Source organism: Dermochelys coriacea, chromosome 10 (assembly GCF_009764565.3).
Source record: "Dermochelys coriacea isolate rDerCor1 chromosome 10, rDerCor1.pri.v4, whole genome shotgun sequence".
NCBI lineage: Eukaryota > Metazoa > Chordata > Testudines > Dermochelyidae > Dermochelys > Dermochelys coriacea.
In genome coordinates, this window is record NC_050077.1 from 10,379,747 (window position 1) to 10,405,992 (window position 26,246).

The 26,246-nt window shown below is 42.7% G+C and overlaps 1 protein-coding gene across 2 annotated transcripts in view; it reads right to left on the reverse strand.

Moving 5' to 3' along the window:
* SDK1 (sidekick cell adhesion molecule 1) overlaps positions 1 to 26,246 on the reverse strand; it is a 684,215-nt gene that overhangs the window by 192,254 nt on the left and 465,715 nt on the right. For both annotated transcript variants that reach the window (XM_043493256.1, XM_038420360.2), the window contains exons 10-14: positions 22,134 to 22,328; positions 20,836 to 20,952; positions 20,413 to 20,580; positions 16,433 to 16,535; positions 14,262 to 14,438 (exon numbers count right to left, since the gene is read on the reverse strand). In XM_043493256.1, coding sequence (XP_043349191.1) covers positions 14,262 to 14,438; positions 16,433 to 16,535; positions 20,413 to 20,580; positions 20,836 to 20,952; positions 22,134 to 22,328 — 760 coding nt within the window. The remainder of the gene's footprint in view (positions 1 to 14,261; positions 14,439 to 16,432; positions 16,536 to 20,412; positions 20,581 to 20,835; positions 20,953 to 22,133; positions 22,329 to 26,246) is intronic.

The following is a 26,246-nucleotide window of genomic DNA, read 5'->3' on the forward strand; positions in this document are numbered from 1 at the left end:
GGGCATTGCATAGGAGCAGTGGCTATGGGGGGGGCAAGGGGGTGGGGTGGGTTGCAACAATCTCCACCCAAATAAGTGTTTTATTAAGCACTTCATAAACAATTATTTGAATGTATTAAGGATATTGCCAGTATTTATACTGATTGGTTAATCCTGTTTTCTTGTAAATGTAGAGAGTTGCATTTAAGTTCATTTGGGGATATAAGAAGCTATACGATTGGGGAAGAGTTTGCAGGATAGCATTTTTCTTTAGGGGGGTAAGTATTGAACGATTTTACAGAGGAAAATGGACATATCCTTTTTCACTCTCCGTTCTGTGGTGAAACTTGTCCAGGGACCTAAAATGGCTTTCTGACAGATAAAAAGGAGACTGTCAAGCTTGTCTAGAGACCCAGGAGATTTGTCTAGGGTAGTGATATGTGAGTTAATGTTCTTTTTAAGCATAAACTGAATTTAAACATGTTTTTTCTTAGGATTTGGTTTGAGTTTATTATTCTGTCAGATTCACACCAAATGATAATGCTAATATGTGGGACAATCAGTTAGCAGAGTGAAGGAAATGGGAGGTGCGCTCTGTTCACAGAGAGCCCTAACACCATGAACTTTAACTTTCATGCAATACACCTAGCACCACTAATGTAATTTCCTTTAATCTTAAGGGTCTACCTTGTCTAGCAACAGATGGTGTGCACATAGTTAAGCCCCCCTGAGGCAGATACAGAGTGTGTGTAAGAAACACACCTGATGAGAAATGAACATTTAAAATTAAAAAGAAATTGGAGTGGGGAAGTGTATTGCTCTCTCGGAAATGCCCCAAAGTGGAGATTAACAAATATTAATTCCCCACTTACTTATACTTTGTACATAAGAGATGGTGGCAAAGGAAGAGGAAAGCGTGCAAGGAAATGATAAATGAATCCCCATCAACGTCATGAATATTCATGCTCCCAAAGAGAATGGTGCTTTTTTCTTCTTTAAGAAATTGCTTTCCCTTGCTGCTTAAACATACTGAAAGTCATGTGCTTGCATGATAATTTAAACTGTGTTTTAGATTGAGAGGAGTTCCACTAAGGACAGTTCTGCCTCTAACAAATCAAGGAAGTGAACGAGATTTGGGACAACGATGTATGGGGCATGGAACATTCCTAGGACAGTTGTCATTCGTCTAATTCAAGAACTGATTTTTTTCCCTCACTCTCTCAAGTTACAAATAGGAATATATGAAGATCTCACATAAGAAATATCATGAGCTCAGACCATGCACCTCTCACGCTAAGGACTCAGGTGTGGTCACTTTTCTCCATAACTTCCACAAGAAGACTTGCTATGGTGATATAGTTTTGCATCTGCCTCATACTGTCATGTCTGAGGTTGAGACAGCCACTGAGATCATGTGATGGGACTCTGACAAAGCAATTAGAATAGGGGTTACACAAACAAGAATGAATGTGCAGTCATAGTGATAGGGCTAGAGAATAATATTAGAAACAAATATTGTAATATTGAGTCAGCTCATAACTGCCAGAGGTTAAACTCTGGAGGTAGCTCAGCTGATGGCCTAACAACTTCCTAGGAAGTCAAGGTAGGAAATCTAACAAATCACACTGCCTTGATGGCATCGTCATAAATGTTTCTAACATATTAAATGAAGAGCCTGTCTTCTGTTCAGAGCTTTCCCATTTGTCTCACCAAACTCCTAACACAGGAATGATTACTGTACTCCATACAGAGAACAGACACTCAGGTGAGCGTGCCTTCTTGAAAGCCTATATCATGGCTGTATTGAGAAATTACAAGTTTGGCCAGAGTCAAATCAGACAGATTTATTTCTGATTTCAGTCCTGGAGCCAACACTGGATTTACCTCCATTGAGGTCAAATCCACAGATGCCTGAGGGAGAGTTTTTGTATCTTACTCTTTTTTCTTGGTCTAAAAATGCACATACTTTTAAAAATTAACCATCATTATTGTTAGTTTACATTTGATGGTGAATAGTTAAAAATAGTTTTCTATTTTTTTTTTCAATTTGGATTTGTCAGTATTTTTATATCCTGGGTTACAGCCCAATAGAGAGCTTGAAAACAACTAAAATCTTCTCCTTAGAGAGGAAGAGGCTTTCTGCCTGACTTCCTTCCTGTTCCCATGAAACTGTGAAATACACAGTGTAGAGGAGCAGAGAAATCCCACACCAGCAGAGAAGGATAAAGGGAGCCTAAAGGCCCAGCTAGTCCCACCCTGCTACAGCTGCTATACATGCAGCCAATGCCAGCCCTGGAGGGGGAAGAAAAGGAAAGAACTTGGCTCAATTCAGGGCTGACTGGCAAAGAAGCAGGATGCAGCTCTGCAGGCTTTACTACAAGCCTGACAGGGGCAGGGGCCACTGCTGGATTGAGGCTTATAGGCTCCGGTGTGGTGGATATCCGTAATATGGCGACCACCTGCTGTACAAGCTGCTGCTGTAGTTGCCACGGATGCTGGTTGGCCATTTGTTGAAAGAGTTGCTGTTGTTGTGCCTTCTGCTTGGCTATTCATTTTAGCAAATGATCCATATCCACTGTAGCAAGGTAGGGACACGTTTGTTTGAAGTGTGGGTCTTCGGGGGCTTTTTGTGTTTTTGGTTTTTAGGCTTGATCAACTCCCTTACACAGGGTCGAGGTCAATGCACACCTTCTCCACCAATTCTCTAATGGCTTGCCTGGATTAACGCTCCCTGGTTGACCCTTCTGGCTTCCTGCCACAGTTGCAGGTAGCTCAGTGCGGGGGAGGAAGTTTATATTCCCTATGTTCGCTGTGTGTTTCTATGACCTTCAGCCCTTTGTGATCTTTGTGGCCCCACAATGTCCTTCAAGTAAATAAAGTCCAATCACTATTGGGCATTCCCCAGTTTCCTCAACAGTCTTTTCCAGTCAGGGATGCAGCACTTCTCTCTCATTGGTTGTCATGGCCACAGAGATGCGGAACTGCATCCCATGTCTTCGCCAGTCAGCCCTGAGCTGAGAGTTTTCTCTGTCTCTTCCCCCTCCAGGCCTGGCATTGGCTGCAGGAATAGCAGCTGTAGCAGGGTGGGACTAGCTGGGCCTATTGGCTCCCTTTAACCCATTCTCTGCTGGTGTGGGGTTTTCTGCTCCATCCCACACAGACTGAAGGTAGAAAAGGCAAGGGACTGCCAAGATATTAGAGGCCTGTGGGATATGGAATCCATAGCAAATGGCTTTTTAATTAGGTGTCATTTTGATTTTTGTTACTGCACATTGCTAAGAACTACCATTATTTATCTGGTACCAAAATTCCCCTGACAAGTGACTGACAATGGAAATACTTAGGAGTACTTTGAAGTCCATAGGATGATATCTGCTGTAAATGGCTAGCTCCAGTTCCTTGATTTCCAGTTTTGGGGAAGAACAAGGGAAGTGGAAAACTCTTGAGAAAGGACTAAAGCTAGCAAGATGAATGGCTGCCAAATATAAATTGTCTATTTTGTATTATGGGTATTCCCCCCCCCCCCCAAATTTTTAACAAGTAATTTCCTTTGTAGTGGGGCGGTGGGGGGGGAATATAAAATCTCCCCAAAGACCAAAATCTTTGTTTTCCCAACAGTGTAGGGTATTACCATGATTCTCAGTCACATTCATTCATTCAACAAAAAAATATTCCTCAAATGAATGGTAGGGGAGGAGAGTATGGTGCAGCAGGTAATGTCAGAACCTTTAGCATACTTTTGGTTGGAATCAGCAAACCTTATTGTCTGGAGAGATCCCGCCTGATCTCCCTGAGTTTATTCAGCTATGGGAAAATGGAAAGTTTCCTCTGTGTATATCTTCTTATTGGGCAGGATTATAAAGATAAGATGAATGAAGCTGGCATGCTCTATTACTCACAATTACTTTCAGGATCAGACATTATGAGTTTTGGATGCAACAGAAATAGAAGTTCAGCATTCAAGATCTGCACATGTTTCTCTATTTGCAATTGAGAAAATTTTGCAAGCATAAAATCAAAAATTTAAACCTCATATTATAAGTGATATGCATCAGGGAAGCCACTCTGTACTGTTTGCACCAATTAATGGTATCTATTATTTGTATCATAGTAGGGGACCCATTATGTTAGGCATCACATATACACATAGCTCCTGTCTAAAAGAGCTTATATTCTAAATAGACAAGACAGACAAAGGGTTGGAGAAGGAAGCTTTGTTGTTCCTTGTGATGATTCAGGGAATCTGCCTATGTGCAGCTTATGAATTCTAGTTGATATTGGGGATTTTTTGTATATCTGTACCTGACTGCAAAATCCACTCTGAATGTGGAACTTGGTTGTCTTGTCTGCTATCTTTTGTCTCCATATTGAGCTAAAATCCAAAAGTTGCAAAAGGAGAAATTCATGCACCTGGCACAAGGCTAATAACAGAAGGACATTTAACTTTGACAATCATCCATTCAAATGGCAAACCGTTGGACAAATTGTTGGCTGCTACCCTAATCCATGGCACACCAGTTTTCTGGTCTGAATTCCAGAGGAGAGGTTACTAAGCAACAGATCACCTGATGATGTGATAAGGCTGAACAGAGGGTCATCTGACAAAGGGGACGGGAGGTTATAAAAGACAGGATCTCTCACTAGCCATTTTGGAAGTGAGGAGAAGGAAACAGTCTGACAGGAGAGAGACACTTCATGATTAGAAGGAGAAGTAGTGCAAAAAGTGGGGTGAATCTTAGATGATTTTGCTCTATGCTCAGAGAATGCTAAATACTAGTGAGAGATCTGAAGCAGGGAAGCATGTGTTTGTTGTTTTTGTCTAGAACTATATATTTCTTGTGCTAGCTAAAGCAAAGAGGAGTAATTGTGTTTAGAAACCTTTGCAAAGTCTGTACAGGTTATGTGCTGAACCCATCATGTGTCCTTGAAGAAGTGAACTGTAACTCCAGAGTGCCCACAAGGGTGGAATTCTGGGAGAGGGTGTGCTTATACTATTAGGGAATATGGGAGATTAGACTTGGTCCTGGTGCATAGAGCAGCTGGGCCTCATGGTCCCATTTCCATAAGGGGAATGGACAGAGCTCCTGTGCCTAGGAAATGTGCCAAAGACATCAAGGAAAGAAATAAGGCTGCAGCCTACTCAGATCAAGGGAAGGCTAAAGCACAGGGAGTCCATTGAGGTGGAGGCCAAACGCAACAGCCTGGAGTGTTCAGCAGAGGGAGGTCTACTAGGGTTATGTAACATTCTCATTTTACAGATGGGAAAACTGAGTCAAAGAAATATTAAATGGCCTAGGGTCACACAAAGTCTGTGGCAAATATGGACTTTGAACTGATTGACTTTCAATGCATTTGTGTCCTTTACACCTTAATGTAGGGCCCCATGGGACTAGAACCCAGGCTTGTAGAGCTACCAGACAGCTGGCAACTCCAGGCTGCCATCCACAGCAGCTGTAATCACCTTATGCTCCACTTTCCTTGACCCATAGTTGACACAGACGATGGGAAGTTCCACCTTAATGGCTTGACCTACAGCAGCCCCCTGACTCCTGATTCTCTCCCTGCACTATATAGAATGTTCCAGGCAGTGTCCAGGCAACAGCACAGATCTTCTGTAGCCATGATGACCGTTCTTGCTCCTTGGTCTTGAATTCCCGGCTTGGCCTCGGCTTGATTTGGACTTCACCTCCTATCTTGGATCCTGAAACATGACTCTGACTCTTGATATCTACCCCAGTCTGTCACTGACTATGAACTCCTCAGCTACTCCTAAGGCTCAGGTTTGCCCCGTTCTGTCCCTTGGCAGCCTGTGTTGGGATCCTGACACTTGGAAAATATCCCTCTAATTGCACAGAGGTAGAGGAAAGATACACAGGTATCCAGGGTGGAGGAAGGAGGCAACTCTATCAGATTGAAAAGTTAACTAAGATATAATACTCAAGGCTGTCACTGATTGAGAGCCTCTTTTTGAGCATCTGGCCAAAGCCTTTGATGTGAATGCTCACAGATAAGAATGTGCATCCAGTGTTTGTTAATATTCGCCACAAGAGTTATTTGTGAGAATAGGGAATTGCCTAGATCTGTCATGCATATAGCAGCTGTTTTTTAATTTAAAATTTTACTTCAAGAATTTCCTTCCCAAGTATTTTCTTCTCAATTTCACTTCTATTGTATTATATATGTCTCTGTTTTTTGAGGATTTGTGCTACTGAGCCAAATAATAATGCAAGTTGTCAAAAAACACAGCATTCCTTTGTGTTCTTGCAGTACTTTATCTCACTAAGATAAAAATGTTACAATTCAAAAGTATAACTGAATGACTTGCCAGTTACTGGAGTTCTCTAAACAGACTGGATCTGATCCATTCCCTGGATTCTTGTGGTAGAAGCCTGGGTATAGGCTATCAGTAGCAGAATATCCCCAAGGAGCGAGGACAGAGTGACAACGGACTCCACTCTGCATGGGGACCCAAAACTAGCCAGCAGAGTAGAAAGTAGATAGGATTGCAGAGAGGGACAGGCCCAGGACACTTGAGAGATATGCCCCTTTCAGGTAACTTCCACTGGCCGGAGTTCTATGGGGTGTAACACTGTTACTTATTGATAAAACCCCCAGAGGCGAGCAGTGACATTAACACTATCTACCATCCTCGGGGGTGAATGCATCTGTTGGTGCAGCTGCTCCAGAACACAACATAAAAGGCTGCCTTTTGCTGAACAGACTTGAGAACCATTCAGATTACTTAAGACACAGGAGTGTGACACATGTCAACACAGATTTGTAGCTTGGCTTCAAAGCCTTGGTTATAAAGATGTGGCAGCTTTCCCCCCTCTCACCTGTCCACCTTTCAAAAAAAAATACCACACTCATTGCCAAAGCCCACAAAGGCTCCAAAGAAGTCTGGATAAATCGAAAGTGAAGACGGTTGAGAGGAGGTAATATATTTGGAATGGTCCTCAAAAATTCCCACTGTTGGAGACTACCCAGCAGTAGAAATGCACTCCAGGAGGAGAGTGGAAGAATGCTTATTTAACAAGAGAAAGTATGATAGCTCTCTCAAAATGGGCATCTGATCTAGCCTGGGCACTGTGAGTAATGCTGTATAAAACTGAGCTCCATGTAGCAAATCTCAGATGGGAACACATTACACTGCCAGCCAGTAAGAGGAACCATAAGAATCTTCTCTAAGAGACTATCAGGAATGACCAGCAGAAACAGATACTATTTTAGTTACACTAAAGTGCAATTTAACTCAGAAAAATGACTATATAAAAACATTACCTTCGTACTCAACAGATATGCTCCATACATACATCAGAGTCATAGCTTATGACTTGAGTGATACCAATACAATACAATTCTATTGCATTTTACTCCTGTTAGACAGAATCAACACAGCTAAGGGTGAATGAAGGACATTCTATTCTGGCTCACACATCATCATCAGAATTGTTAATTAAATAATAATGTCAGGGCCAAATTCTGTCCTTAATGAAGTGTGACAGGATCGGGCCAGATGGCTATAAGAGAGTAATAGAAGGCAGCTATATTAGCCCCAGGCTAAGTAGGTCCCTTTTCCCTGGGTAAGGTAACAGGGAAGGTTCCAGAACAATCAGGAACCTTCTGGAGACAATTAAGACAGGCTGATTAGAACACCTGCAGCCAATCAAGAAGCTGCTAGGATCAATTAAGGCAGGCTAATCAGGGCACCTGGGTTTTAAAAAGAAGCTCACTTCAGTTTGTGGTGTGCGTGTGAGGAGCTAGGAGCAAGAGGCACTAGGAGCTGAGAGTGAGAACATGGACTGTTGGAGGACTGAGATATACAAGCATTATCAGACACCAGGAGGAAGGTCCTATGGTGAGGATAAAGAAGATGTTGGGAGGAGGTCATGAGGAAGTAGCCCAGGGAGTTATAGCTGTCGCACAGCTGTTCCAGGAGGCACTCTAGACAGCTGCATTCCACTGGGCCATGGGCTGGAACCCGGAGTAGAGGGCGGACCCGGCTTCCTCCCAAATCCTCCCAACTCCTGGTCAGACACAGGAGTCGTTGACCTGGACTGTGAATTCAGAAAAACAGCCAAGCTGAGGGCTGCTGTGAAGCTCCAAGGCAAGCAAATCTGCCAATAAGTGCAAGACCCACCAAGGTAGAGCAAGAACTTTGTCACAACTGGCGTGAGCAGTGGGATCTGGTGTCCACAGCACGACGGAAGAAGGAGGGTGTTTGTAAGGGGGGGGGAAGGGAAGGGGTCTATTTTTATTTTTTTTCACCACAATGGAGGAGGTAGTGCGGGCACTGATACAAGCTACAGCTGCCCAGCAGGAGGCTACTCGTGTCCAGGCAGCCGCCCAACAGGAGGCTGTGCGGCTGCAGCAAGAGACTAATCGCCTGCTGATGGACCAGGCCGCTCAAGACCAGGCTATGTTGTGGGAACTGGTAAACCAGGTAAAGGCCCTTACAGAGCTGAACCGCGGCCACAATGGGACGCAAATTATGCGGGCCAGCAATTGGCTGCAGAAAATGACACAGGAGGATGATGTAGAGGCATACCTCCTGGTCTTTGAGAGGACAGCCCTGCGGGAGGCTTGGCCCCGAAAACAGTGGTCTGGCATCCTCGCTCCATTCCTGTGTGGGGAGGCTCAGAAGGCCTACTATGATTTGCTTGAAGAGGTTGCGTCAGACTACCCCCAGCTGAAAGCAGAGATCCTGGTCAGATCTGGGGTAATGACCGCAGTGCGGGCCCAGCGACATCATGAGTGGAGGTACCAGGAAAACAAAACCTCGTGGTCCCAATTATTTGACCTCATCCATCTCGCACGAAAGTGGTTACGAACTGAGTCCTGGAGTCTGGAGGAGATACTAGAGGTTCTGGTCATCGACGGGTACATGAGAGGACTACCGCCAGACCTTCGCGCCTGGGTAAGCCAGAACGAACCCTCCACCTACGAAGTGGTCATCATGCTGATAGAGTGGCAAAGGACGGCAAGGGAGCTGACCTGACCAGTTAAGGAAGAAGCACCCCGGTTTAAACTAGCAGCACCAAGCCCTAGAGCTTGGGTGACTGGGCCACCAGGAGAACCCAAATGGAAAAAGAGAGGGGCTGGAGACCCACCAGAAGCCACAAAGAGTCGTAGCACTGAGGAGGAAGAGGATCATGATGTTAGACTACCCAAGCCAAGAGACTGGGAAATTCCTAGGACTCCATACAGATGTTACGCTGCACAGTGTCCCAATGCCGAGGAGCCTATTCAGTGTAACCTAGGGAACTGGGCAGACCCATGCTCCCTAATCCACCTTGTGGGGGTCTCACTAACCCCACATATGTAAACTAGACCAGTGAAGCTAAATGGGGTAGAGACCACAGCATTGGTTGATTTGGGGAGCGCTATTACGCTTGTGTCGGGGAAGCTCGTGAAGCGTAGTCAGCGTGGGATAAGCGTACGGAGATAACATGCGCCTATGGGACAGTTGGTTATTACCCCACCATCCCAGTAAAAATCGAGATTCAGGGGAACACTACTGAGGTAGCACCAGGTGTAGTCCCTAAAGTCCCATACCCAGTACTCATAGGGAGGGACTTCCCAGGGTTTGGAGACTTACTTCCGGTAGGGGAATTGGAGAAAGGGGGAAGCCCTGAAAGTAGTGAGGCATCCACAGTAGACTGTCAACCCCCAACCTTCTCTGAAATATCCCCAGATTTCTTCTCCGCTCCCAGACAGCGTAGAAAGACAAAAAGGGAAAGAAGGGCAGCTAAGGCCTTGGGAACCCGAATACTGGCCCAAAGCCAGAGGGTCGCTCTCGTAGGTAGGCAGACCCAAGCAGTTGAAAAGGAGGCCACCCAGGAGGGAGAAGCACCTGAGTGTGACCCACACCCTAACACCTCTGAACCAGTAGAGGCAACAGAGACTGGCCCCCTAGATCTCGGGCAGATTAGCCCCAGAAGAGGAAATTTTGGACAGGACCAGGCTGAAGACCCAAGGTATGACAACATTAGGAAGGAGGTGACCAAAATAGATGGGGTCCCCGTGGAAGGGAAAACCCAGGGACCAGGACCCTACTTCATAATGAAGAAGAATCTCTTATACTGGGTTGCACCAGTACAGGGGCAGAAGGTACAGCAGATCCTAGTACCTCAAAAACACCAGAATGCTGTATTAAGTTTGGCCCATAGTCATATTTTTGGGGGGCATTTGGGGATAGAGAAGACCCTGGCATGGGTCCTGTGACGATTCTTCTGGCTCAGAGTACATGAAGAAGTGCGGAGGTACTGTGTGTCCTGCCCGGAGTGTCAGCTGCACAGTCCCCATCCCCACTTGAGGGCACCTTTAGTACCCCTTCCCATCATAGAGGTCCCCTTCGAGCGAATAGCCATGGATCTAGCGGGACCCCTGGAGAAGACAGCCCAGGGCCACCAATATATACTTGTCGTTCTGGATTATGCTACTCGCTACCCAGAAGCCGCCCCCCTGCGGAACACGGCCTCTAAAGCGATAGCTAAAGAGTTGGTGGGGATCTTTGCCTGAGTGGGACTACCAAAGGAGATATTAACAGACCAAGGTACCCCATTTATGTCGAAGCTAATGGAGGACCTCTGTACACTGCTCCATATACATACCCTGAGAACTTCAGTCTATCATCCGCAGACCGATGGGCTGGTAGAAAGGTTTACCCGAACCCTCAAGGCAATGATAAGGAAAGTGGTAAGTCGAGACAGGAAGGATTGGGACACCCTATTACCCTACCTTATGTTTGCAATACGGGAGGTACCTGAGGCCTCAACTGGATTTTCCCCCTTTGAATTATTATACGGACCCCCCCCCCCCGGCATACTAGATATTGCAAAAGAAATCTGGGAAGAGGAACCTAATGAGGGGAGCAATATAATTGACCATGTGTTGCAGATGCGAGAACGGATAGCCTGCGTCACCCCCATTGTACGGGAACATTTGGAAAAGGCGCAGGAGGCCCAGCGAACCCATTACAATCGCCAGGCAAAAGTCCGACAGTTCCAACCAGGGGATTGGGTGATGGTGTTGGTACCCATGGGAGAAAGCAAGCTTTTGGCCCAATGGCAGGAAACCTATGGAGTGGTTGAACCCATAGGGGAAGTAACCTACAAGGTTCGGCAGCCAGGACGCCAGAAATGAGAACAAATTTATCGCCTCTTAAAGCCTTGGCACCAATGAGAGGCATGTATAGTGGCCCAAGAGACCCCTATCCAGGGAAATAATATGCAGGAGCAGATCAGGATATCCACTGATCTGACATCAAACCAGACGAAGGAGGTAACTGAGATGATCAACTGATACCAGGACGTGTTTTCAACCAAACCAGGCCGGACCACCGAAGCATATCACCACATTATCACAGACCCTGGGGCAAAGGTAACTTTAAGGCCATATCAGGTCCCAGCAGCAAAAAGGGAGGAGATCAAGGCAGAGGTAAAAAGGATGTTGGAGCTGGGAGTCATCGAAGAGTCCCACCAGTCAGTGGTCAAGCCCGATTGTGTTGGTGCCCAAACCCGATAGCACCACTAGGTTTTATAATGACTTTCGTTGGCTGAATGAGATATCCAGATTCAATGCATACCCTGTATTGATGAGTTAGTTGACTGCCTGGGTAATGCCCGATTTTTGACCACCCTTGATTTAGGGATACTGGCAGATTCCCCTTGCCAAAGATGCGAAAGAAAAGACGGCATTCTCTACACCAGAGGGTCTGTTTCAATATACTGTTCTTCCTTTTGGACAGCATGGGGCACCTGCCACCTTCTAGCATCTTACAGACAAGCTCCTACGGCCCCATACCAGTTATGCAGCGGCATACCTGGATGATGTGATTATTCACACCCTCAACTGGGAAACCCACTTAGGAAACGTGGAGGCAGTTCTGGACACGCTAAGACAGGCTAGCCTCACAGCCAACCCAGCCAAGTGTGCTATAGGGCTAGCTGAGGCTAAGTACCTTGGCTACATTGTAGGAAGGGGCATGGTCAAGCCCCAACTAAACAAACTAGAGTCTATCCAAAATTGGCCCACCAAATCGGAAAAAGCAAGTCCGGGCATTCCTAGGTGTGGTGGGGTACTACCGACTATTTATTCCCCATTTTGCTATCAGAGCGAATCCCCTGACAGACCTGCTAAAAGCCCAGGATCCAGACATGGTGAAGTGTACAGATGCCACAGAGAAAGCATTCATGGATCTACAGACAGCCCTCTGCAGTAACCCCATGCTTATAGCCCCAAACTTCAACAAAGAATTCATTTTACAAACAGATGCATCTGAAGTAGGATTGGGAGCTGTCCTATCGCAGATGGTCAGAGATGAAGACCACCCAATCCTCTACCTCAGCAGAAAACTCCTCCCAAGAGAGCAGAAGTATGCCGTGGTTGAAAGAGAGTGCCTAGCTGTGAAATGGGCCATGGAAACACTATGTTATTACCTTCTGGGATGACGGTTTACCCTTGTGACCGACCATGCACCCCTCCAGTGGATGCAGCGAAATAAAGAGAAGAACGCAAGGGTGACCAGATGGTTCCTGTCCCTATATCCTTTCCAATTCACCATATAACACTATGGCAATGCAGATGGCTTGTCACAAGTACACTGCCTGACGTCCCAAGTTGCCCAACCCCGTAGTGTTGAGCAGAGGTGGGAGATATGTGACAGGGTTGGGCCAGATGGCTATAGGAGAGTAATAGAAGGCAGCTATATTAGCCCCAGGCTAAGTAGGTCCCTTTTCCCTGGGTAAGGTAACAGGGAAGGTTCCAGAACAATCAGGAACCTTCTGGAGACAATTAAGACAGGCTGATTAGAACACCTGCAGCCAATCAAGAAGCTGCTAGAATCAATTGAGGCAGGCTAATCAGGGCACCTGGGTTTTAAAAAGAAGCTCACTTCAGTTTGTGGTGTGCGTGTGAGGAGCTGGGAGCAAGAGGCACTAGGAGCTGAGAGTGAGAACATGGACTGTTGGAAGACTGAGATGTACAAGCATTATCAGACACCAGGAGGAAGGTCCTATGGTGAGGATAAAGAAGGTGTTGGGAGGAGGTCATGAGGAAGTAGCCCAGGGAGTTGTAGCTGTCACACAGCTGTTCCAGGAGGCACTCTAGACAGCGGCATTCCGCTGGGCCCTGGGCTGGAACCCGGAGTAGAGGGCAGGCCCAGGTTCCTCCCAAATCCTCCCAACTCCTGGTCAGACACAGGAGTCGTTGACCTGGACTGTGAATTCAGAAAAACAGCCAAGCTGAGGGCTGCTGTGAAGCTCCAAGGCAAGCAAATCCACCAATAAGCGCAAGAGCCACCAAGGTAGAGCAGGAACTTTGTCACAGAAGATAATGGGCTAAATTCTGCTTTCTGTACTACACTGACTTCAGTGAACAGGTTTCAGAGTAGCAGCCGTGTTAGTCTGTATTCGCAAAAATGCGAATGCATCCGATGAAGTGAGCTGTAGCTCACAAAAGCTTATGCTCAAATAAATTTGTTAGTCTCTAAGGTGCCACAAGTACTCCTTTTCTTTTTTGCGACTTCAGTGGAGTTACTCTGGATTTAGATCGGTGTAAGTGAAAGCAAAATTTGGTCCACTGGTAAAACTGAAGGCAGAATTTGGCCTGCAGAATATTTATCTATTATTGTTGATGATGCACAAGCCAGAAAATAGTTTGATTTTCAGACTATAGCCTGAATATGCTGGGCTAGCAGACAGAAAAAGACATCCTACTTGTAAACTGATCATATTTGATCTAAAGGGATACAGACAGAAGATACAGAATCCCACAATGACTTTTTTTTAAACAGTCTTTTTGCAGAAGACTGCACTTTAAAGGTCTTTTAAAACTACCATTAAGAGCCGAGAAATGCATGTGGTTGAGGAAACTTTACTTAAAAATTTAGAAATGCAAAGCAAGCAGGAGAATAAAAAATACCTCAGAGACCAACAGTTCTGAGATCTGTTGAGCTGTGAGGAAAGAAAAAAAAACGAAGAGATGCATTTTTATAACTTCAAGTCCCTGGAGCTGAGCTATTATTGCTATTTGTCAAAACATCTACAGCAGGCACACATGTCCATACATGGTGGCTCCCAGGAGGGCTAACTGGCTTCTGCCGTTTGGAAGTCCATGCACTATGGCATGCAAATACAAAACTCTTAAGGCAGTGTCTTAAGCCAGTTCTTGCTAATCTTTTTCTTTAAAAAAGTAATAGAAACAAACAGTACAAAAATGCTCAAGAGAATTAAAAACCAAATATAATGTGCCATCAAAAGCCAGACAACTGGAATACTTACATCACTTCTAGTCGAGCCTTTCTCGAATCATTTCCTCCGAAAGAAATAACCTCACAGGTGTAGTCTCCGATGTCACCTGACCAGGTCTGGCTAATAAGGAGGGTACCACCTTTCTCTACTGTAACTCTGGAACTGCTAGATGGGTTTATTACCTTGCTGTCCTTCTTCCAAACATACCTGGATGTTACAATATTTCAAAATGTTAACAAGTACAACTAAGAAAGCTTAGAAAGATTTGAACAACAAGGAGATATCAGCTGTTAAAATTCTACAGTAAAAATGGCGCTAAACTGATAGACCACTACAAATATTTTCAAGACCTTTAAACTTTTCCGACCTCGATCTCAGACCAGTGACTATAAAGAAAATATGATATACACAAACAATGTATAGATGATGGAATAGCTATAGGGAATGAGTATAATACCCATGAGTGGCAAAATTATGAGTGAATTTTGTAGGCCATCTTTAACAGGTGCTAGTAAAGCCTTTATGAAGTACTGTACTGCAAGTAACTTAATACACATTCTTAGTAAAAGCAGTATGATTGAATCTTCATCTGACTCATTTCATTATCTCTGTGATATCAAACACTATCCCATTCCATAAAAAAATACCATTTCAGGTATGACAGGTTTCAGAGTAGCAACCGTGTTAGTCTGTATCTGCAAAAAGAAAAGTAGGACTTGTTGCACCTTAGAGACTAACAAATTTATTTGAGCATAAGCTTTCATGAGCTACAGCTCACTTCATCGGATGCATGTGGCTCACGAAAGCTTATGCTCAAATAAATTTGTTAGTCTCTAAGGTGCCACAAGTACTTCTTTTCTCATTTCAGGTATGGACGCCCAAACATAAGCTTAAAATAGCCTTCCAGTAGGTGTTTGTACAAGTAAAACTCAGTCGCAAAAATATTTTCAAAAATTGAATACAAAAGTGGTGCAAGGAAGTTGTGGCCCAAGTTAATTCATTTTTTCAATTTAAGCAAATACTGTAAAAATTTTCCACAAGTATTTACCCAACTCTGATTTTTATGCTGTATGTGTTTATGGGCCAGATCCTTGGGTGTGGCCAAAATGCAAAAAGTGAAAGTCAGGAGGTGGTATATGTGCAAAGATTGTTTAAAGCTCTCCTTTGCACTCTCCTGATCCAGCTGATATTTGGTGCAGACCATTCACCCTATTATTCAAACCAAAAGGGGCCAAAAATGCAGCCCAGTATCAGTGTAAAATAGAACCACCTTGACTTCCCCATTTCTCCAGCCACACCCCCCATACTTTTTGACAGCAGAAGGGAAGGAATGTGGCTTAAGAGCCCCTCTGTTTGGTATAGGATCACACTTACACTGAACTGATCCTCCCTGAGCTAGTTACACCAGGTATATTGTCAGATTACACCAGTAACACAATACAAAGTAGCTGCCATGCCAGAGGATCTAGCCTTGTGTGTGTAGATTTAGATACATGTATACAGCTACAAAACATGTGTATACACAGCCCATAGCCCTACAATCAAGTATGGTCTAAAAGTGTTTACACAATTTTATAGGTTCTCTGCACTGTTTTCTAACACTTTGAAAACAATCCTCAGAGCCACAAATAATTTTTTTTCATTCATGTGTGGTGCCTTTAAACTGTGCATATTTCAATGCTGTCATTTTGTTAAAAGCAGTAAGCTTCCTCTAAATCCTGTGCAGCTCCACTAGTTTAGAGGCAAGTTCTGCTCTCCATTATACCAGGTTAAATTAAATGAGAATTTAGCCCTTGGTTATTAAAGTGTTTCAGAGAGTGGAGACACCCCTCTCCTAGAGGTTCAGCACCCCCAATGTAAACACTTCTGAAGTACTATTTGATCCCTTTGGGCTTTACTCTCATTAAGTAGCAGCTTCTGACAAGTTGGTTTTATTGATAGTGTATTAACCTTGACAGTAAAATCATGGAAGGCTGTATTGAAGTCATGAAGTGGAACATAGCTCATTGTAAATAATACATAAGACTGAAGTAGAAAATGGAATTTATGTGATTAATGATGCAGTCTACAACCTTATGATGCAGTAATCAAGGGTTTGATGCTGAAATCTGGGATCCTGAAACTTCTCACCTAATGACACTCAGATAGTTTGTAAAATTAAGTTCAGATAAGCCACACAAACAATAATGGACACCACCAACCTGATTGAAATTCTAGGGTCATGAGTTGCTTCACATTGTAGAGTGGCTGTGGTTCCCTTAATAACAGTGCTATCTTCAGGAGGGTGAACAATAAAAGTGCGATCTGAAAAGAACAGAAGCCACTGTTCAGGTAAAATTGCAGACTTTTATTTTGTCTTTCTCAAAAGGCAATGAATGAGTTATTTGTCACTCAGGGCAAGAAGCTCTCTTTCACTCTGGCAATGGGAGTGTGAGAGCGTGAAGCTCTCTGTATGGCATATGGAAGGTTGCCCAGTAGTTAAATCTAACAGGCAGGACACTCTTACGACTACTTTATGTGGATCTGTCTCTCTCTCCCCCACCCCCAAATCTAATTTAACTATGTAAAGGTGAGGTCCTAAGTATGTGATGAAGAGACTTCAGAGAAGCAGCAGAGGACACCAGCATGAGCAGTTTTTAGTTAATCTGCAGGCAGTGCTTTGAATATGAAAAGTGCTAGAGGAGTACTAAATGTTATTTGTTGTCTTTGCTGCAACCAGTTACTGGCAATCCCAAAGTCATAAAGTATCAAGAACATCTATGGTGCCATATAAGTCAACAATAATATACTGTTGTTCAGGAGCCCAGTCATGCTATTTGGAGTCAAAAACCATGCAAGGAAAGAAGATACTCTAAAAATTATTCACAAAATGTAAATTGCACCGTATCCCATCAAGCCTAAGCAATCAGGGTGGAAGAGGAGCAGTTTCAAGGAGTATGAATGTTCCTCATAAGCAAGGGAGCTCTACCAATTTTGCCGCCCCAAGCAGTCACTGCTGAATTGCCGCCACTGCAACAGCGGCGGAACTGCCGCCAAATTGCCGCCGTGCCCGGAAGAGTGGTGGAGCAGTAGCCCAAAAGCCGCCGCAGCAGGAAGAGCGGCAAATTACTGCCGTGAGACATGGACTGCCACCCCATTCCGAATACTACCCCAAGCACCTGCTTGGTGCCTGGAGCCGGCCTTGCTCATAAGAAAGAGGTGTTTTCCCAAATATTGCAAAACTATCTTCATTCACACACCTCTGGAGACACAGAACATAATAATTGCTTGTAACTATAGCAACTAGATCAAATGTGAAAGATCTCTATTATGCTCAGCAAAGAGGTGGTGGCAGCTCATATCATCAGCTGAAACAGGTAGGCAGACAGTAAAGTGTGGAAGATGGATGGATAAAAGGAATGCAGTCCCAAATTCCAGTAGAGATGATAACCCGTAACAAATGAGAAATCACAGGTGTACAAGAGATGATCAACTGAATCAGATCTGTACAAGTAGAGATATACTATTATAGACAAGCTGGGTGAGGCAATATCGTATACTGGACCAACTTCCGCTGGTGAGGGAGACAAGCTTTCGAGTTTACACAAAGAACAAAACCTCTGTGTATGCTCAAAAGCTTGTCTCTCTCACCAACATATCTCATCTACCTTTTCTCTAATAGTCTAGGACCAAACACAGGTACAACAACATTGCAATCATCATGCACTATGTCTAATATTACTAACACTGTTATTCCTTGACTTTAGCAAAGCTTTTGATACGGACTCTCACAGTATTCTTGCCAGCAAGTTAAAGAAGTATGTGCTGGATGAATGGACTATAAAGTGGATAGAAAGCTGGCTAGTTCATCGGGCTCAACAGGTAGTGATCAATGGCTCCATGGCTAGTTGGCAGCTGGTATCAAGTGGAGCGCCCCAAGGGTCGGTCCTGGGGCCGGTTTTGTTCAATATTTTCATAAATGATCTGGAGAATGGCATGGATTGCACCTTTAGCAAGTTTGCAGATGACACTAAACTGGGAGGAGTGGTAGATACGCTAGAGGGTAGGGATACGATACAGAGGGACCTAGACAAATTAGAGGATTTGGCCAAAAGAAATCTGATGAGGTTCAACAAGGACAAGTGCAGAGTCCTGCACGTAGGACGGAAGAATCCCATGTAGTGCTACAGACTAGGGACTGAGTGGCTAGGCAGCAGTTCTGCAGAAAAGGACCTAGGGGTTACAGTGCATGAGAAGCTGGATATGAGTCAACAGTGTGCCCTTGTTGCCAAGAAGGCTAATGGCATTTTGGGCTGTATAAGTAGGAGCACTGGCAGCAGATCGAGGGATATGATCATTCCCCTCTATTTGGCATTGGTGAGGCCTCATCTGGAGTACTGTGTTCAGTTTTGGCCACACACTACAAGAAGGATGTGAAAAATGTGGAAAGAGTCCAGCGGAGAGCAACAAAAATTATCAGAGGGCTGGAACACATGACTTATGAGGAGAGGTTGAGGGAACTGGGATTATTTAGTCTGCAGAAGAGAAGAATGAGGGGGGATTTGATAACTGCTTTCAGCTACCTGAAAGGGGGTTCCAAAGAGGATGGATCTAGACTGGTCTCAGTGATAGCAGATGATAGAACAAGGAGTAATGCTCTCAAGTTGCAGTGGGGGAGGTTTAGGTTGGATATTAGGAAAACTTTTTCACTAGGAGGGTGGTGAAGCACTGGAATGTGTTACCTTGGGAGGTGGTGGAATCTCCTTCCTTTGAGGTTTTTAAGGTCAGGCTTGACAAAGCCCTGGCTGGGATGATTTAGCTGGGGATTGGTCTTACTTTGAGCAGGGGGTTGGACTAGGTGACCTCCTGAGGTCCCTTCCAACCCTGATATTCTATGAGTCTATGAATACCATGTACTATGTCAGTATTATTTCTGTTGTACCTGTGTAAGATTGTTAGCTCTGTAATGGAGTTCTCATTGCTGTACATGTAGTTTGTAATTATATTCAATCATAAAAGTTCAGCAAGAGAGAAAAAATGAACAGGGACCCTATCTATTACAGGTATTTGATCCATTGAGAAATGAATTATAATGGAGACTCCCTGCTGTGCTCCATTAAATACATCTGAATACCAAGCAATACATCCTAATACTTAAACCATATGCATAGTCAGTAATATCAATACGACATCCATATATGATAAGTGTGTCTTACATTACATTTACTGCCAGTATATTCCACAGATACGCTCAAGATCATAAGGGTGGAATGTTTACATTCTTTTGGGAATGAATAGATGTAAAATGTGCACCATCCACCCCAAGGATAATCAGTCCCCACGCTGCACTTCGAAGAGAGGGAAGGAGAGGAGAGCAATATACTTTTTATAAAAAGGATTTTTATTCTCAACTCAGGATTTTTTTTCCTGCTGTTAATGGCAACATGTTAACCGTTCCTTTTTTTAACTTGTAGCTTGGATTTCCCACAGTGGGATTGTATCTCATCTCCCGTACACCAGGAGTAACTCAGGTGAAGTCAATGGGTCAGACTCTGTAGACCAGCTAAGGGGTTACTCAGTACAAATCCAGGTAGTGGTGGAAGGCAAGCCAAACCTGAGTCTGATTGGTACCAGGCTGATCCCTAAATCAATTTAGAGCATCTGAAGCCTGATGTATTTTGCACTGGCTGTCAACAACTGTTAGAGGGAACTATATAAGCAAGGGATCCCTTATGATCTTATGGTCACACACCCTGTGGCAGCCGTCAGGGAGCTGGTGGCACAGAAGCTATGAGGGCTGTTCTATATCATCTGAAGGTTCTTTTAGGTAGGGGGAATCCAGAAGTAGCCAGCTCTGTCAGCTTTAGGGCTGCTTTTCACTGCACCAATGAATCAGCACCAATGAAATTACACCAGTGTAAAACCTTTGTATGTGAGATCATACACTAATTCTTTTATTAAATTTCAGTTTCTTTCACAAAAACATCCTGAATAGCTATCCAAATATATAAAATTTATATCCATCCTATCAAATTATCCTTTTTGTGAAAGATTTCTTTAAATAGACACATTATTCCTATTAATTTGTACAAGTTTTTCTATAAAATGGAACTGCATAATAGTTTGACAATTTCCTGAGTGCACACCAAAAACTGATTAATCCTTGATTAATGTTAGATTTAAAACAAAACATTATCCTTACTCCAGACAGTCAGGATAGAGAAAGCATTCAGGGCTCCTTCAGAGTTGACTGCATAGCAGGTATAATTGCCAGCATCCTGGAGGAAGACGGGAGTGATCTGGAGCCCACCAGATTCAAGAAGAATGAACCTGGGAATCTGGACAGAGCCACTGGCTAAGATCTGGTTCCCTGAAACATAGGAGGACAAAACAGCATGACTCTTTTTATTTGCACTGCATGAATTAATCGATGAAATTCCAAAAGATTAAGTAACAAAACCACACAAGGTGCTCACACAGTCGTGCGTACACACCCACACCCTCTTCTTGCACAGAACAAACTAGAGAAAATTGAGAAGTACATGCTGAATGGACTCTCCCAAAGTATCCGAAGAGAAAACAGAGCAGGAATTCACTATGGGTTCACAACAGAATAAGTGTTTACCTCTTTTCCATGTGATGGCAGGTTTTGGAGCCCCAGTAACCTCACAGCTTAATACTGTAGTCATCCCTTCTGTAACAGTAGTGTCCATTGGAGGTTGGGTAAATGTTGGTGTAATATCTAGAATCAAAAAAGTAAAAAAAATCATTGGCTCATCTATCAAAACAATCCCTTAACTATCATCCTGGAGTGGTTTGCTTCCACTTTTATAGAGCCGATCGTGGAGAAGGACATGACACTAATAAATAAAAACCCTTCAGCAGTGACTGTAACCTTTCATTATTCATCTCCTAGGAATGATCTAACACAGTTTATTACCTAAACGAAAAATAAAATCTATCGGTGCTTGTACAAGTACAAGCAAGAGATCTTAATGATAAAAGTGGAAAGGTGTAAAATTAGTGTTTTGGGGAATACAGAAATCTAGATAAACAAAACTATTTGCTTTCATCTTCATAATACAGAGTTCTTTAAGATGAAAAGTAACTTGAGAATGACATTAACTTTCAAAGTTAAATGTCAGCCAAAAATAGTTAGAATCTGATTCTCATTCAATACATTGTCTTTTCAATACATTGTTTTTTCTTTCTTATTTTCCCCCAGGTGCACTTTATTACATTTTTTTACTGCCACTTCCCACATAGATATCGAACTATTGCAGATCTGTTTTCTAAAGCCCAAAGAATTCTGGTCAGTACTTGTATATTGTCCTTGAACTTAAAAAAAGCTCATTACATTGGCAACCATGGAATTTTCCCAACAAATAAGATGACAGAGTGATTCAGTAACTAAAACATTTATCTTGGTTTTTACTGTTGAAAAATATGTTTAACTTCAAACTTCTGAATTTGTGTGCGATTTTTCCCCCATGCAAAATCTACCTAAAGTCTCATCCTACACAATCAAAAAACAGTAGCATGAATTATATAAAGCATTATAATAGGAAAACTCAACCATAGAACTAAAAGGAAGAGAGAGAGACCCCAATTTCCCCTCCCCAACTTTTTTTTTAAAATGTAGCAATAAGGGCCTGATCCAAAACACATTGACGTCAATGAGAGTCTTTCCATAGACTTCAATGTGCTTTGGATCAGGCCACAATGAGTGCATTAGCTCTAAAACACTTACAAGGTTATGGAAGTGCAGGTGTTGCCTCTATAGATTTAATTCAATCAATCTGAATCAATTCACTGCACCCACAAAGCTGTCCAGAAGACTATACAAATGATTGTGGCCCTTCAGTCAATTATCTGAAATGGGAACATTGCTCTCATTAATCGTTACCATAGTTCCTTACTCACTGGTTACATCCAGGTAGGTGTGAGTCTGTATTTCTCCAGCTTTATTACTGGCAAAACACTGAAAGATTCCGGAGTCATCAGGATGCAGTCCCTGGATCTGCAGCCCCCCATTCGTTAGCACTTTGTAACGAGGATTTTGTAGCTCGTTGATAGGAACAGAATCCTTATACCAGGTTAGAGTGGGAACGGGAATGCCTACATATCGAACAAAACCAATTCACTATTATTCTTTGCAGATCATTGAATATTCTGTACAATCAAAGTACACAGCAATGCTATATTCAAATATCTGAGCACAAAATTGAGCCCAGTGTAGCCTAACTTGCCCCACCCAAATAGATATAGATACAGATAGATAGATATAGTACAAAAGCACTGTTTGATCAATGGTAAATACAGGTCATGTTATCAACGACAATAATATACTGTAGAAAGTGATGACAAAAACAGCAAATAATGATAGAGTGTGGAGATAACTCTATCATGTTTTCTTCCTCATAATCATACTTCACACCACACTTTGGGAAAAATGTTTTAAAACAAAATCATGTAAATGTAAACCATAGCAACGCTGTGACATAGAAATTCCTATAGTGTAGTTTCATCCTGAATAAAAATCTTATATGCCGCTACAGTCAAATTGTCAAAATTAAAAGAAAATGACAAATTACAAATTAGCAATGAAATGCTGAAGTGACTGTAATAGGTATTTTAATTCTTAATTTAACCACCCTTTTATGATAACTGACAGTATATCTTTAAGCGATAATGTACAAACAGCATATTGTATTCAGTATGACTGTTTTAAAATTTTTATTTTGATTCATTTTCTACTTCACCCGTGGTTGAAACATTTGTGCATTAAAAGTGTAAACAGAAATCCAACCTTAAAAATAACGCCTCCTACTGCATATTACTCTTTTCTTACATGCACATTTATATAGAAATACTGGCACAGGTTTTCACTTATGCTGTAGCCACTTCACACCAGTCTGCTGCCCAAAAGTGGCTGTAAATTCAGCAGTTCGGGCCAGTGGAGGATTTCCCCTTCCTAGTGGAGTTATCCAGTGGTGTAGGGTAGCCATAGAAGCTCCTATGCCACTTCCAGCATGATCCCTGCATTTTCCTCCCACTCCAGCAGTCCCTGGCTCTTCCTGAACAGCCTCCAAAGGCCTAAAGTAAAGAGGCTGTAAAGTTGCTTTACTTTATGATGGAACTGGATGACCCCAAGATTGGGAGGGCATAAATGCTCAAACTACATTGACCCACCCCTAGTCTCCACCACAAGCTGTGTTGAGCTTACGGGCACAATTGGAACTCAGCCCAGAATCTGAACCACTGACTGATTCTAAGGTAAGAGTCACTGTCTCCTGGTGTGGTCTTTGGACGGGTCTCTGCTTCTCCTGACTGACCCTCCTTAGTTTGTTCTCAGTCAGGTCAGTTCCTGGACCCTCACCACCAATTAATTCTATCGATCCTTCAATTTTAGGCCTTGCAGTTGCCTGGATGTTTTCTTAGAGGCGGCATTGTCACTTCTTTGCTACCCCCCAGATCTTTCTGCCTCCTCTGCTAGCTCTTAACTCTCCTCTTTATAGCAGGCCTTGTTTTCTCTATTGGTTGCAGCTGTGGGGGCCTGCCTCCATGACTGGCAACTCTGGTAGCTGCATGGGGGTAGGATCGGGCTGTTTGCTTTAAACAGGAGAGACTCTCCTCCCCCCAACTCTCCCATCTATCCTCAGTATGGGGTTTGTAGACCCCATTACAATCCGTGTCTGTCATCCATCTGTCTACCTTATACATCTCTAATGCACCCATCACAATAATATCTAGGCAACTGAATTAGTCAATGGGAACTGAAGTTGCCTGATTTTCAGAGGTGCTGAGCAATCTCTGTGTCTCACATTTGTAAAGTGGGGATAGTAGTTACCTACATCACCAGGCAGCTGTGAGGTTTAATTCCTTAATGAGTGAAATTCACTCTAGTGAAAGACTTTTGCCTCATTTAAGCCCTTAGGATGGGGCCAAGTGATGCATAGAGCCTTGGGCAGACAGTGAATTTCACCCTAATGTTAGCAGACTTTGAAATCCCTAGATGGGAGGCACTGTAGAAGAGCACAATATTACCATTCTTTTGAATTTCCCAAAGTTACTAATATGACATGTCAATTTGTGTCTCCTTTCAATTTTACTCATCCTTTGGGTGCGGACAAAGTTATATTTACCCAAATAAAAATGTACAAAAAAATAAGTAGTATCAGAAAAAGAATATTTGTTTCATCCTAATGTTGTTTATACAAACATGCATCCGTTGCCAAAATCACCCCTGAAGCCGATAATCATCTCAGAAAGAAATCCACTGTACATAGTGTATGGTGTTTGATATGAATAGATGCACTGTATCACCATGCAATAGGCACAATTTCAATTTCATACAACAGCCCATATACAAAATTAGTATAAACTCTATTGTTCAGAATTCTCAGTGTGAGCGTTATTCATCTTTTGAAAATCCCCAGGGCAAATACAAATTATCACTGAGTAATGAAGAAACAGAATGGAATAGTCTTCCTGATATGAAAGAGGCTGGAAATGATTTCAAGTTTAAATAATAACAACTCCATTTTCCCCACACATTAAATTTGATGGGCATTCCGATAATGAAACCTGGCATTCAATACTTTGACCCCTACCTTTAACATTAGAATCATTCCTCAAATCTCTTCCCACTAACAATATTAGCAAAAAAAATCCTAATCCTATCATCATTGTGAAATACACCTTTCTATCACTACCTCAGCTGACAAACTGAATATTACCATCTCTTTATTTCCTATGTTTCAGACATGGATATGTTCTCCTACCCCACAGTTATGAATCTTATCTCGTATAGATAAACAAGGATCTTATCTAAGCATTTAGGAGCCGGTCAATAGCATTCACTTGGGCTATTAGTGATCTTCTCAGAGACAATTGCCTCTAAAATTGTACAAAATTCCCTTTTTTCATTTTGCAATGAAAATTTTAAAAATAGAAAAAACAATTATGAATTTTGTCTTTATTTCTCCCTGAGCCTTCCTAACAGAAAATCTAGAGAAGGAAACATTTTAAAGATCTTTATTCCTCCATGTAGGCATTTTGCCAACCCTTAGTCCTACCTTGCTATTTGAGGGGATGCAATGTGATCTAAAGACTCATAAAATAAAATTATCATAATACTTGGCATTTATAGAGTGCCATACATTTTCCAAAGCACTCTGCCAAGATTAGAAAATTAATCTAATGGTTAGAGAGGAGACTGGGAGCCAGAAAAGTTGGACTTTATTCCTGGCTTTACCACTCACTATATGACTTTGGGCAAGTAACTTAACCACTCTGTGGTTCAGTTTTCCCACCTGTAAATAGGGCTAACAATCTTTAACTATCTTATAGCCATGTTCTGAATTTTAGCAATTGTAAGTGATTTGAGAACATGAATTAAAGACTAGAGAAGTTTAAATTATTATTTTTGTTATTTATTTTTTATAGCACCACCATCTCCCAGTGGTGCTGCTGATGTATCCCACAAGTATCCTTCCATCTACTTGTCTACATAGGTAGAACTGTAGTCCAATTAACTGCACTCCCATAATACCACCAATGAGGCCTGCAGCTCCGTACTTTTTATAAGTAAATAAGGAACAGGATAAAAAAAGTGCATTGAAAATGTACAAAGCATCAAGAGATATACACCACAGCCTGGTTACAGTATAGTTGGATATACTGAAACTCCATTTATGAGGAAGTAAAAAGCTAGTCTGTGCAGGTTGCAATTTTATTTATAGTTAATCACTACTTATACTGTGAAATTAATCTGTCACACTCTCACAGTGCGCAAAGGCTGAGTGCAGAGACCTCCACAGGATTGGGAATCTGAGGCATTGAGAGGCTAAATGACTTGCCAAGTTCATAAGTCAATTCAGTGGCAGAGTCTAACATAATATTCAAGGTTAGAAACTTGCAGTTCATTGTTCTAATCTCTAGATTATGATGCTTCCTGTTTTTTAATTAGAGGGAATGCTTCTGCTCCTTTGGAATTGTATCAAAAAAGGCATTTCATTTTAAGTCTAGTAGTAC